The 14891-nt window shown below is 37.6% G+C and overlaps 1 protein-coding gene across 1 annotated transcript in view; it reads left to right on the top strand.

Annotated features, from left to right (window-relative positions):
- Positions 1–14891, top strand: part of SNX25 (sorting nexin 25) — a 79885-nt gene that overhangs the window by 56768 nt on the left and 8226 nt on the right. The window contains exons 9-14 of the mRNA XM_079306755.1: positions 1241–1516; positions 5623–5778; positions 8068–8199; positions 12149–12289; positions 12839–12952; positions 13456–13620. Of these exons, the coding sequence (XP_079162881.1) occupies positions 1241–1516; positions 5623–5778; positions 8068–8199; positions 12149–12289; positions 12839–12952; positions 13456–13620 (984 nt within the window). The remainder of the gene's footprint in view (positions 1–1240; positions 1517–5622; positions 5779–8067; positions 8200–12148; positions 12290–12838; positions 12953–13455; positions 13621–14891) is intronic.

Raw genomic sequence — 14891 nt, 5'->3', positions numbered from 1 at the left:
AATGCCACACTACTGCTAGAGAGAAGAAATAATTCTATATTATAATTTTGGCTAAAATGCAGTAGGCATTAGAAACAAGGATAGGGAATATCACTTAAAATTGCACTAAGTACCCTGAAGCAGTGATGCAGAGGAAGAATTTGTAGGGGACAAATTTACTCTTTGTGACCAGTGTGCTGCATTTTTAGAGGAAGGAATTAAAACTTCAGGATTCATGTTAGCATGAAATACAGATTTCATTATTGATTATCAGTTAACTTTTTGTTCACTGCAATTTTATTGCTCTTTTTCCAGTCAATTGGAAAACATAAAGCATCCTGTAATCAGAGAGACAAATTGTAGAGAATGAGTAGTGAACCATTAACACAATCTGAAGAAATGACTACCAACCAACTCAAGCTAGAGAGAGTGTTGATGAAAACAGTTTGTCAGGCACTGTGAAGAGAGTTCTGTAAATCAGTTTTGATTTGCAAACTGCTCATGGTTGGGAAAAATATAGAAATCATTTTATGACCTTTCAGCTGTGATTTTTCTCTTCCTGTTCAATGTGTATATACATATAGATATGGATTTGAATATATCTGCCACTGCAGGGGCAGCTGGGTAGTGTCCTGCAGTCATGTGGCTGTGGTATTGTCAGGTGAGGCAGGTAAGAACTGTGCCTACTGAGGGACTGGATAAACCCTTTTCAATTCTGGCCACTTTAGGGACTTATTAAAAATACCCAACCTCCTGTATTGGTAGATGTCTCTCTTCAGTTGTGCTTTTTTACTCTTCTTGTTTATTTTTTTTTTTCTTTTTCCCCGACAAACTAATTATAATCATGTATAAAGTGAATTCATTCTATTCAGCAGAAATCATGAGAGCTGATTCAGCTGAGCATTACCATCTGAATTTAAAATGGTGACCACACTGCTCTAGCACTTTTCTTCTTTTTGCCAGCTTTTGGAACATAGATTTAAAAGAGTGGGTGTGGAAACTGGCAATTTTTGGGCACAGATGTTTCTTCACTTAACAAATATCCATACTTAACTTGTAAAATTGATTGCTTAGCAGAGGTGCACAGGAAGGGAGCATGCTTGATCTCAGTAAGAGGTTTACAGATGTCTCCTCATACATTTGGATAGGAAATTAGCTTGATTATCCTTCAAATTGTGCACCTGGGTCCTGAGTCATCTTGATATTTTCGATTTCTTTTCATTAGTCTTTTCTCCCTCCCTCCCTCTCTCTTTCTTCCTAGGCTGAAATACCTCAACTGGTGAGTGAAATTTACCAGAATTTTTTTGTGGAAAGCAGAGAAATACCTGTGGAAAAATCCCTTTATAAGGAAATACAGCAAAGTCTTGTGGGAAATAAAGGCATTGAAGTATTCTACAGAATACAGGCAGATGTTTATGAAACTCTAAAGGACAGATACTACCCCTCATTCATTGTCAGTGATTTATATGAGAGATCAGTCAAGAAAGAGGAAGAAAGAAGTTCTGCTCAGCTAACTCCTGAGGACAAAGATGAAGTGGTGAGTCACACAGACAATTTCTTTCACTGCTATTTAAAGTGATCTGAGAGACTGTCCTGAGAAAGGCATGTAGCATCTTTTGTCCGTGAGCTCTTCTTTATTTTCCTCATTTATTTATAAATATACTCATCTAGTAAAGCTTGTTTTACATGTGCTTTGAAACAAAATGGAACAAAATGACAGACTACTTAAATTTCAATTTAGTTCAAGTAGATATTTCAGATTCCTAAGCCTTCTGTATTTCATGTCTTTCATTATGCTTCTTAGAAACAGAGAGCAATAAGCTCATAGAAGCTTTTGTATGGGCTCAGCTGCTCTGCTTTTGAGTGAAAAAATTCTCACTGAAACATCAGTAGGTTTCTGCCCCAGACATTGTCCCTGTTTCCCATGCATTTCCTAGGTACTAAATAGGTATTAAAAGTTGCACAAAAGAGAAGAAAAAGCAATGTGAAATATAATCTTAGTGTTTTTTTATTGATTAATTCAATAAATTAATAGGTCATGTTGGGAGATAAATCTAGCACAAGAACTCTAGAGAGTAAAACAGCATTCAAAATGTCATAAGCAATAAGCCAATGGCAACTCTTCTTGGGGCAGGTTTTTTCCTTGGCTTATCTAAATTCCTCATGTCAGGGGATGCAACTTGTGTTGCATTTACCCAAGAACATTTTGACAAGACCATGTCTCAGACTATTGAGTGCCTCTTTCAGTCAGGCTGCTGCTTCAGATCAGCATGGATGTTCTTCATTTTACATGTTAACCTGCTCAGAACTCAATGAAATATAAGTTTGTCTAAAACCAACTCTAGATAAACAAATAAGCAGAATTCAGAAGTGCTGATCTACATTCTGCTGTTTAGAAACAATTTTTCCAGAACCTAAAATTTTTGTATTTACTCCTTAAATTATTTTAATTTCTGTAGGTGAGTTGTTCTAGTCTTTGTAGTTTGCATATCAGCAGATCTGCAGAGATGAATAGTTATGAGCAAATTACTTGCAATATGTGCTTTTAGAGCTTGATGAATCTTTTCAGTGTTTGTTTTTCCCTGTGTTCTTTTTTCCTTGATAAAATATTGAAGATGTGTTTTCTAGTTTTCTCACTGCTCACTCAGCTCTGTGTTGACAGTAATAGGTACTTCAAAGACTTTGTGTCCTTGTGCTTGCAGTCACTGAGACTTTGCACAATGGCTCTTAACAGTTTTGTCCAGAACATCCTGAAGCATTAAATGTTGTGCTTTCTAATTTCTTCATGTGCTTTATTCAAAGTCTAATACAGATAATGATTTCTCTAAGAAAACTGACACAACACATTAGGGCTAGCTGTACTCTGATAACACCTGCTGTAACTGCCAAAAAGTTAGATTTTTGACATCAGTATCATCTGTCCTTCCTCTGAGTTCTTGGATATGTAAGGGCCAGATAGACAGTCTCTGTCAGCTGTGAAGCCTTAAAGACTAATATATTACCAACTTTGCTTATAACATTCAAAGGTGTTTGTTTTTTGGGGTTTTTTTTTTTCATTTTTAACAACAAATTAAGTATGAAGTTGTATATCCTGCTTGAGTATGTCTTGAATAGAGCAGTCCTAATGGTGCTGTGTCATGCTTCAGGGTCACTGAGGTGAAAACAACTTGTATTTCTGAAGCTTCCTTTGTTCTTTCAAATTCTGGTGGGAATGCAATACTGGCTTTTAAGTTTGTGGGTTTTTTCCCTCCCCATATATCTGAAATTGCAACTTAGAAATTGGATGTTTCTGGAGGGGTGTGTATTGTTAGCAAATGCACATTGGTTTTGGTTTAGTTTGGGTTTTGGGTCTGTCTTCACTTCCTGGGCCACTCTGGGCATCACCTGTGTTAATTTTCTGTAAATTTCACTGCTATAGATGGATAAAAATAGATGGAAAGTGCACTCATGGAGATGAGGATTAAATGTGAGAAAATCAAGTCACAAGATAGGAATCTGGAAAGGGCCAGATTGCTGGTTCTGCTGCAAGTGGAACAAGCTCTTTCTTCTTCCCAGTCTGTTACCACTTTGTTTATGGAACAAACCTCCAAGTATTTCTACTTGGACAAACATCACAGGTGGAAGTACAGAGGCAGGCAGTGCTTGCATCCAGCACTTTGAGGAGAGGATCTGGTGATTGCATTGGTGCTGCAGGTGTCACATCACTGAAATAAGAACACATCTGTGTTCTGTGTCACTCACAGAAGTGGAAGACATTATCAGTTTACCAATCAGGGGAAGACAGCACAATCCATTATGATCTCAGCTTTGAGTGAACTGATTGTTTATTTGTTGAATTTTATATTTTGAATGCAAGTTACTTGTAATTCTAGCATTTTTGTGATAAAGCAAAAAACACTGCTGAATCACTGAGTTTAAGTGTCTGAAAAGTTAATGACAGGAATCATGTAGCCTGCCTCTGGAAGCACAGTCTCACTGATTTGTAATTAATTGCAATTCATTGACTGCTAGGACTGGAGTTCATATGAAAAGTATTTTAATTCTTTTGCGTTGAAAGTAACATTTTTGATTATTTCTTTACCTCCATGCTCCCCAAAAAGTGTAGGTTTGAGCTTTTTTTATGGTTATTTACATTAGCATTTTAAATAACACACAATATTTTAAATTATTATTATTTGTGTTACTGTAGGGCCAGAAAACAACATTCTGAGCTGAGGTCTGTACACCTGCTTGGAGGCAAGTTTCTGGCCCTAGGAGTTTATAGTCCATGCAGAATAGATAGAAGAAAGAATAGGACATAGAGCTAATGGGTTTTTACTCAGCCACAGAGCAGGCAAAGGCAGAGCTGGAAAAGGGCATGGATTTCTTAGCCTTCAACTCCTGACTTCTGTATTATGTTTGAACAATATGCTAGAGGAGATTAGTTATTGCTGTTACTATTATATCTTCTCAGACTTTTAAAATAAGATATAAGATGCTATGGAAGAGTACATACAAGAGTATGAGAATTCCTTCTGTTAGTTTTTTCTTCGTGATATAAGGATACAGTTTGCTTAGTTGGAATATCATTAAATAACATGAAACCCCTGTTCATGAGAATAGACTCAGCTTCCCACAGATAAATTTAGATATACTCAGTCAGACCTCAAAGATTTTTGAACATGGCAGCAGTAAAAGCTGAGTGCTGTTTGCTAGATTTCAAGGTCTTCATGTCTATTTGGGGAAGTACAATAAGAAGAGGGAGGCTGAGCTGTATGTCAGATGTTAAGGAGAATGTCACTGAAAGGTGTGAAGTTTTCTATTTTTTTGCATGCCTGTAGTACACAAGATGGAGAAAGCTATTGGTTTGTCTGAATGAATATATGTAAATGATTTATGCATTTAGGGTAAGGCATATGTGCTTTTAACACATTTTTATTAACACTTCTAAAAACAGCAGCAAAATCTGCGTAGAAAGTGAAAGAATTTAGTTTAGATTGTTCTGCAGGATGACAAATCTATTTTGTGAAGGTTTGTGGGAGCCAAGACTGTTTGTTAGAAATATGGGGTTTTGGTTTGTTTTTTTTTTTTTGGTTCCCTGCTGCCCCATCCTCATTATCTTTCAGTTCAGTGCTAAGTATTTGCTTTTTTCTCTGGCTCTGAATATTGATCATGACTACTACTATGCTGTTTTTGCTTTTAAAACAAACTTTAACTCTATGTCTCATTTACACTAAAGCTTTAGCTTAAAGGTCATTTTTACACAGTTGCCATGAGTTGCCAAAGAACTGTAGTAGAAATGGTAATGAGGCTTTGTCTGTTAGGGTTTTTGGTTTTGCTGTGGTTTTTTATAACAGACTGACATGATAGTTGGAATATCTATTATACCTACATTTTCATCTATATCAAGAAGTGTTCTTATACATAAAAAACTTGTAGAGTAAACAATAACCCACCTCCTGCCCCATCCCTGCTGTGTTCAAGGCCAGGCTGGATGGGGCTCTGACCAGTCTGGTCTAGTGGAAAGTGTCTGTGCCAATGGCAGAGAGATTGGAACTGTGTGATCCTTAAGGTCCCTTCCAGCCAAAACCATTCTATCATTCTATGAATAACGGTCTCTTTTGTCATATTAATGTGGCAATTACCCCCATCCTCTATTCCTAGAGCCAAGGTTGTGAAGAGGCTACTGAAGAATGCAGCACAAGAATTAATGAACAGGCCAGTTATGCTGTAAATAAACTTCGCCAGCTAAATGACAAGCTTGAGTATAAGAAACAGGCTTTAAATTCCATCTGTAATTCCCCAAAACCCGACAAAAAGGTATGTACCCTTAATGACTTCAGCTTTTATTAGATTTTTTTTTCTTTTTTTTTTCTTTTTTTTTTTTTTTGGTATGTTTGAGTAATATCCCTTTGTTACATTTTGAGTGGATCAGATGGTTATTTCAGTCAACTTGTTAAATAGAAGGTGAAATCAGAACTTAGTTTTAATTGGTTTTTTTTCCCCCATATATAAAAGCTATTGTAACTAAAATTGTGAACGTGATGTGTATTGCTTTGTTGGCCATGGAATAACAACCACTCTCCCGTGGTGTTGCTGCTTTGTCAGTGGCAAGAGGTGTTTCTCCCCTGCCCTCCCTGTGCTGCCTGGGGGATGTGCTGCTCAGCTCCTGTGCCCTCTGCTGGCTCAGGGGCTCAGCACAACGCCCTCCAGCTAAGGGATAAAAAACCCCAAACCTTTAGGAGTGACTGATTCCTTTATTAGGAGCTGGGAGAAAGCACACTGTCATCAAAGGAAAAATTCTGAGCAATATGAAACTCTAAATCTCTGGACTAGGGCAAACAAAAAATAGCCTTTTCTCTTTTCCAAGTGGTATGAAATCTGAGAATATACTCAGGAGAAGCAAGTGACCTTCACATGGCTTGAGCTAACTTATTTGTGTTGCTGTTACAGGCCTGTTGTGCCTATCTTGTCAGGTGTAATGGGATTTGATTGCAGATGGTACATGATGGGCAAGATGAACAAGTAGCCAAGGTGTTTTCCTAAAATCCTCCTGCTAGGGATGACAAAAATGTACCTGGATATTAGTCATTGCTCAGAACCTGGCTTCTTTATGTATTTTTCCTCCACTCAGGCTGAGTGCTAAGATGCTTGTCTGAATAGGAGCTGACACCCCACTCAATGTCTGCTGTCCCAGCTCTGGGCACAGCTACCTCCAGGAGAAAGATGTGGACACTAGAGTTTGAGGCCACCCTGGCTAGCTTCATTCCCTCTGTCCTTCTACATCTTTCTTCTGACAGAGGGTACTGCACACAGCTGAAAATGTTTGCAGCTGTTCTGGGTTGTTCCCCTTTCAACCAAGCCATTCTATGATTCTATATGACTAAACCTTTATTTAGTGTTCTATGTTCCCTTTGCATTCTGGAAACCATAACAGCCATATTCTTTCTATGCTTGGGCTCTTGGGGAGGTGGGGGTTGTACCCCTACGAAAGTAGGGGGTTTTTCCCTGTATATTTTTGTTTCTAGAATACTGTTTGTCTTGGACAATAGATATATCTCTGAAACAGAATAGTAAAAGGGATCCAGTATTACTGTAAAATCTCAGTATAGAGTTTGTAAATGTAACAGCTGTTTACTTATGATAAAATCTTTCCAGTTGTTCTGTATTTATTGAATGCACCTGGATGCCACTGGAGTCAATGTAAGGTGATTCTGGAGAAGCCTCAGCATTGATAGCAAATAAAGTTAAATATAAAATTATTCTGAAGGTGAGGTATTTGCTAGAAAATTGTTACATAGCTGTCACATAGATAATATTTGACATGTGACATGAGACAAAAATTCTGAAGGTAGAATTTCTGTGGCTCTGTAGAATGTACCCCTTTTGGTGTAAGTGACAGAACTGATAAATTTGGCTAAGTGGTATATCATACTTAAAAATGAAAAAATGCCATCTGCTATTGCTGTGTTTCTAGTGTCACATCTTATGTATGTTTCCACCTTCTCTTGTCATAGTGTCTCCTGGCAGGATGTTTGGCTACTTTTTGTGCTTTCTACATTAACAAATCCTTGTTAAAACTAAAAAAAAAAAAAAAACCAACATAAAACCTCACAACTAACATGAAATAAGTGATAACTTTCTGAGTGATTTCTAACATAGGTTAGAATTTCTAGAAATTCCTAGAAATGAAAACTATTTCCAGGTTCTTCAGTCACATGATGTGTACCTGAAAATAATAAAGATTTGTTCATAAGGTATATTTCATTAATGGCAATTTCAAATTCTTATAAAACATACTGTATGTAATACATAATCCTATCTCAAGTGTCTTTTATGCTGGTAGTGTGGTAATAGTTGTACTTCTGAGTTTTTGGGTTTTTTTATTTTAGTGTGAGCGTTGACCTTTAAGATTGCTGTGTACTGAAGAAGTTCATGAGGCATCATCAATTCCTTCACTTGTTTGTTTTTTCTTTTAATCCACATTAATTGTTCTCCCTCTGCTTTTGTACCTTTTCTTCTTTCGGATCAGTGTCCCTAAAGACATAAAGCTTGTGTGCTGCACAAGCTTTTTCCTACCAATTGTAATGAATAAACTTTTCTCTGCAGATTGTTTCTAAGCTGAAGGATGAAATTACTCTGATGGAGAGAGAGCACAGTGACCTTCAGCTGCACATTGCTAGAACAGACTGGTGGTGTGAGAATCTTGGCATGTGGAAAGCCTTCATTGTCTCAGGAGAGGTAGGGGATTTTTTTTCTGGCTTTTTATCTTCTGAGTCTATTCAAACTTGCATGAAAAGCAGAAGAAAAATGTGCAGATACTTTCCTTATACCTGTTTATACTTAAAATTTACTTATGGGGGAAAGAACCCTAACCTCTTCTGAACTCTTCTGTTTCCTCAGTGGCTACTATGATGCATACACAGAGTTTCTATTCCTCAGACACTATTGTAATGGACTTATAAAAATTACCTGCATGTGCATAAACAAGTTTTGGCACTGGGTAAAGTAATTTGCTATCTTAGGGGCACTGTTTTTCATGAGAACTGTCTCTTCCTATATTACCATACTATTGCACTTGGGTGCAGTTGAGTCTCTGCTGTGTCTCAAAGATGGAGTGCTTATATTTTTTGGGTTTTGTATTATTGTATTTAATGGCTGTACAGTTTCAAGGGGCTTGAATGCCTGAAAAGAAAGTGCTTTATATCTCTCAGTTGAAGAAGTTGTTACTTTTTTTTTTACCTTTTTTGGGTCTTGTTCTAATGTTCTGTTTGGGCATAGGCAGACAATTGTAGAATGGATGTAAAAAATTGTAATGAAAACAAAAAGTATTGCCATCTTCTGGCTCTCTGTTAACACTTACCATGAAAGGAACTCAGTGAATGCTTGTTATGTACTAAGTGTAGGCTGACATACATAAGTAATCTTCTTGACAGTATCACTATGAAGAACTAAAGATTAATCGAGTCTCTACTGGCTTGCCTTTGTATGCCATTAAGAAAGTGTTCCTGAAATGAATATAAAAAACTTTCTTGAGGTAATTCTTTGTTGAAGGAGAAAAGTATGTGCTGCAGAGTTTATAAGGTTGTGTCATAAGCTCTTGCAAGCCAGTGATAGGTCTGTCAACAGTTAGTCATTGTAAAAGAAGAAACAAATCCAACAGGTCAAAAAATGTAAGATGCCAGTTTTAAAACCAAATTCTCCATGTGGAAACATCTGGATTTTTTTTTTTTTTTTTTTTTTTTAATGCTGTTTGCAGGTGACACTTGAGGACTGAAAAGTTCTTGTCTTCTTAAGGGTTATTTGTAGCTTTTGAAGCCTGGTCTTAAAATCTGGTAAACTCTGGAGGCAGAAAAACTGCAGAATGGCAGCTTTCTCCACACTTCTCATTGCTTGCTGCTTTAACTATAACTTTTGAGTAGTACTTGATTAGGTAATTAAATACAGGCTTGCATTAGCTGTGCTGTTTGCAGCTCCATGCTTCAAAGGGTAGGCTGGAGAAAACATGGGTGTTGTAGATATCTGTGTTAATGAATTGCCTGGGAATATTTTAGCTGCAGTTGATGATTTCAGAGGGCATGAGTAGGTCACATAGTCTTTCTATCTGCAAAATATGATGCTGCAAATCCCAGAATATAGCTCAGTGATATTAGAGAGAGAAAACCTTGGTCTTATTGTTTAGCAGAAAACCTTTGTAAAAGTAAATTTTGCTACAGATTTTTGAGCTGAAAGTGTAACAGCCAGTCATTGACCTTTTAAACTGGTCTACTAAATGCCCTGTACTCAGCACTGTGTAGGCAGCACCTGAAAGTGGGGCTAGAAAAGGGTTAGGAAGGCTGGAGAAAAGCTGGATGATTTTTTGGGTAGGAGTGTTAGAAGTGCAGTCTCAGGGCATGGCATGCAAGGTTTGTGTTCAGCAGGAACTCTGGGATTCAGCTCTAATCCTTGGAGCACCTTGTGGCTGGAAACATTAGATATGCTGGTGGTTTGTCAGATGTGCAGCTCCTCTTGAGTGGGCTGCAGGTCTGTCGGGGTAAATGCAGCCCTTGACTGCATTAGGAGGGGAGTTTTCACTCACAGTGAGGAAGTGTTAGTCACTTTGCAGGTGCTAGGCTGTTCCCTTGAGAAGGGTAGATTTGAATGAGGAACTGCTCCCATGAGAAGTGGTTCTGAAAGCACTTTCATTTGCTTAACTTAGCAAAAGGGAGGATCAGAGGAATAAGGTTCTCTAGTTTGAATTTATTCGTGATGCAGTTATATGAGATGGTGCTAACAGCAGAGGACTAGATCTCCTGGTTTAGAAGATCTCTTAACATTCCATTTCTCTGTTTTCCAGTTGACTCATTAATTTGGAAAAACAAATTCACAAGTACCTAAGTTGATAAAAAATTTTGCATTCCTAAGATCCTCAACATCATTGTTATTTATATGAGGGTATTTGGGAGTACTTGAAAAAAGGCTGTAATGTGCCTACATCTAGTAATTGGAATTTAGATGATTCTGTACATAGACTCTAATGAAGCAGGAATACTAAGTCCTCCTATTTTGAGAATGTGCTTTCAGAGGGATGACTCTCTCCTGGCAATTACAGTTCAGATGACCCTACACATGCAAATCCCTGCTCTGGGAACAAATTTGGCATGGAAAATCACAGGCATGACTCAAATCAGCAATTTCAGCACTCATTTCCCAGCATTGAAAAATGACAGCCAGGAGGTGTTTGTGAGTCACCTACAAACACAGATCCAGTCTAGCTCAGGGTAGACAGGGCAAGGACTGTCCCAGACAATCCCAGTTGTTCTGTACCATGTCTTTCTGACCTGCATCTTGGAGGCTGTTCAAGCATCTATTTCTGCAGTAGTCTGGCAGGAGATAGGCACTTCTCCAAATAGCTGCACTGAGAACCAGGCACATTTGCAGGCATTCAGGCTGGTGCTTTATATTCTGCCTGAGTGCTGCTGCAGGCTTTTGACAGAGATTTGTGAAATCTGGGCATCAGACTTGGCTTCCCAGTGGTCCTTGTGCAGCTTTATGAGCAATTCATGACAGGGAACAATATCAATGTACAGCTCTGAATAGCTTAAAAATATGAAAGTACATTTCAGCCACATGGCTTTTACAATGGTGATGTTGTTGCTTGTCAAATTATTCATCAGTAGCATTGTGTTGTCAAATCTCTACAGGCTTCTCAGAAAAGGTGTCATAATTATATGAATTTTAAAGTTTATTCTTACTTAGATTAGTTAAATATTCTTTATAAAAAAAGCTTTGAAGTTACAACTTTGCTCAAAAAGACTGGGAGCAGTATTTCATAATTACTTTACAGTTATTTGCATGTATATAAAAACAAGCATTCTAGAATGAAATATTTTATCCATTTCCCTTATTTGTCTTTTGTAATCAATGTGGGTGTCTTCTCAAAATAAATAAATAAAAATTTGCTACCAATAGGACATAAAAATGAAATTTTCATGTCAATTTTTATATCATATTAAGAAACAATGTGGTTACACTGCTGCTGTTGTCTCAAGAAAAAATTGTTTAACTTTGCTGTAGTTTTCCCATGTGATTAGTTGCCTCTTCCTCTGACTGAGGATTGTCATTGGATTCATTAGTATTTTTGTCAAGTTGTGAGTCCCTCAGAAATAGCGTATGGATACCACAAACTGTGCAAGGAGAGCAGCTCCAGTGAGCAGAGAAATCACTCTGTAACAGCACCAGCTGTTGCAGGACCCAGCTGCAGAGCTGCTGTGCCTGGTGTGTGGGTGAGCCTCAGCAGAAGCACTGGGAAGGCAGGCTGGAAATCAAGGGAGAACACTGAGGTAAATGCAGATAGGAGAGATGGAGTGTTGATGAGCACTCACAAAGCTAGATGGTAGCTACCTAAAAAACTGAAATAATACACTGAGCTGTTTGATGAAGACATGTCAGAGGGACTTGACTGCTGGTGGACAGCATTGCAAAACTGTATGTAAGGTGTAATGGTTAGCTGGAGGACTGATTCAGGACTGGCACAGCTTTTTGGGTGAAGGTTAGTTCATTAAGGGAAATGCTCCATATGCAGCTTGCAAATCTCAAGAGAAGCGTGGGACTGATGACTTCAGTTTGCAAGGCAGTCATCTGGCAGCTCAAATGTTTCACTGTTTACTTTGAAAAGAGATTACCTTAGCTGGTTTTTCTTCCCCCCAAGGTTTTAGAAGAGAATGGAGAACAAGTGCCCTGTTACTCTGTCATGGTGAGTTTACAAGAAGTTGGTGGAGCTGAAACTAAGAACTGGACTGTTCCCAGGAAGCTCAATGAGTTTCAGAACCTACACCGCAAACTCAGTGAGGTATGAATCCTGGCTGCCAGAGGGAGATGATACAAACTGCCAACATTTGTCAGAATGATAAAAATTTTCAATGCTGCTAGTTTTAATGCCAACCTTTTGGCTTTTAGAGCTAGATTTCTATCTGCATATTTCTGGTCTCTGACAGATGCTTATAAACTTGTTTATAATTTTTTTTCCCTTTAATAGTGTTTTATTGGACTAACCCCATTTCAAAGTGGTGTATGCTCTGCACTGTCATACAAGAGCCTGCTATAAGAATGAGATTATATGTCTGGCTTCTAGGGAAGTATTAGAAATGACAGCTTTTAGGGAGACAGAAGGTGTTTTTTTTTTTTTTCACAGTGCTTTAACCTTTCTGTCTGATAGGGAATAGATAATGGTGCTGTAAAAGGAAGGGGTTTAGATGTGCCAGCCCATGGTGGGAGAGGGAAGGTGTTTTCTTGAGAGGGGTGTGGAAGGGAGATGAGAACAAAAAGCAGTCTCCATTTCTATTCTAAACCACCTTTTCTTTGCATACATTTTAATTGAGCTTTCCTTTCTCCTACACAGTGTTTTCCATCATTAAAGAAAGTTCAGTTGCCTTCTCTCAGCAAACTGCCCTTCAAATCCATAGACCAGAAATTCATGGAGAAATCCAAGAACCAGCTTAATAACTTTCTGCAGGTAAGAAAATAAAGACAAAACCAACAGATATCTGAACAGGAGAACTGAGAGGCTGGTGCCTCTCTATTGCCTAAGGAAAGAGCCTTGAACAAATAGGTCAAATGTAAGCTTTGACACTACAAATATCAAAGTTGTCCAAAATGCCTGAAGTTGAGATGAGTTTGACTGATAGTAGCCATTCCTCTAGTGGTAAGTTAATTTAAACTTTGATTAATTAATGAATCCTTTAATTGCCACTTTTAGCTAAAACTCTTCACAACAAATTCCTCACAAAATCGTTATAAAACAAGAAAGTTGTAAGATTAAAAGCTTTATTCTTACTAGTTCCAGTACTTTAGAAATGGCTTCTTAAAGGTCTTTGTGAGATAGGGATTTTTTTTGCACACTACCTCTGAGTGACCTAATCAGTTTTATTGGATGCCTCAACACCTCTTATTCCTTAACAAGAAATATTTAATTGACATGTTGCTGTGTTGTGATGTGTCATTATTTTTATTTCATAGAAATTACTCTCTGATGAAAGACTCTGCCAGAGTGAAGCACTTTATGCCTTCTTGAGCCCCTCCCCAGAGCACCTCAAAGTTATTGATGTGCAAGGAAAGAAGTCATCATTTTCACTCTCCTCATTTCTAGAACGACTTCCTGGTGATTTGTTTTCTCATCAGGAGGTAAGTGGTAGAAAAGTAATCTTCCCAAATTTAATTACTTATCCTAAGTAACCAGGGAGAGTCATTAGTGTTTGAATGGCAGGCAATATTTCCAAAGGTCGCTTGTAATTTACTGTAAGCGAACACAGAGTCAGAAGAGCTGCCTATGATTTTAAAAGATATTTATTAATAAAATAGGTTTCCTGTCTTTTGGTATATGCATATGGGCAAATGTGTAAGCTATTGCAAATAAGTAAATTGCAGTTTATGTGGGATTGTGTAGTTTTTTATAGCAGAATCTTCTGCTTTTTCAGTTCTGGACATGCATATTTCAGAGGGTTTGGGCAGGTAAAAGTTATTATCACTTGGAAATATTCTCTTGGCAAGAACAGCTGTATATCCTTAATTTCAGGACTGCTTCTGAAGCAGAGCTAGTTTCAACAAAAAACTGTTGACAAATAGTACAGGCTTACTGAGGGCATTTGCAAATGCAGGCAGGAGCCTATGTGGACAAACCAGTTGGAGAAATTTGTTATTAAGCCATAAAACCCTATTGTTTATCAAAATGCAATGAATAATAGATTAGTGACTTAAATAGCTCATTGACAAAATTGACCATAATTCCATGGCACTCTATTCTGTGTTGTTCATGTTCAGATAACGCAACATTCAAGGGGCTGTTTCTATCCCCCTTTTTAATTAGATGTTACACAAAATGCATATGAAACAGTTAATTTCTTACATGCTGTAGTTGTCTGGAATGGATGGGTCTTATGCAGGATAATTTGAATTTGGGGAGCATGTACAGTTCTAGCCTTTTAATAGAGATAAAGGTGGTCTTGCATGTCAGAAATAAGAAAATCATATATGTATCTTTCACAATTACACTGTATTTGCATCTAGATGCTAAATGCATGTGCCTCTATTCAGAGTAATAAATATAAAGAAAGTTGGAGAAACCAGTTTTCCACTTTGATAGAAGTACTGGAGTTCTAAAATCCAAAGTGCATTCACTAAAATTACTTGTAGGTGGAAGTAGCATAAAAGCATTGAAGTGTGAAGCTATTGGTATTTTGCTATTTGATTGAAAAACATCCTCAAGACATAACTAGACTGCATAGGTATTGTATTATGTGAGTGTGTAGGAGGAAATAGTTAGGAAATACAGGAGAAGGAAAGAGAATTTTTAATAGAAGTGTGTGAGAACAAACAAAGCAGAAATTATGCAAGAGTTACTGAAAAACTAAAGGAAGTAGTGCAAAAAAATGCCCACAGAGTTTGGCAACAGAGGA

This window comes from Erithacus rubecula, assembly GCF_903797595.1.
Source record: "Erithacus rubecula genome assembly, chromosome: 5".
NCBI classification, from domain to species: Eukaryota; Metazoa; Chordata; class Aves; order Passeriformes; family Muscicapidae; genus Erithacus; species Erithacus rubecula.
The sequence above is the reverse complement of the archived record's forward strand: the minus strand, read 5'-3'. Positions and strand labels throughout refer to the sequence as shown.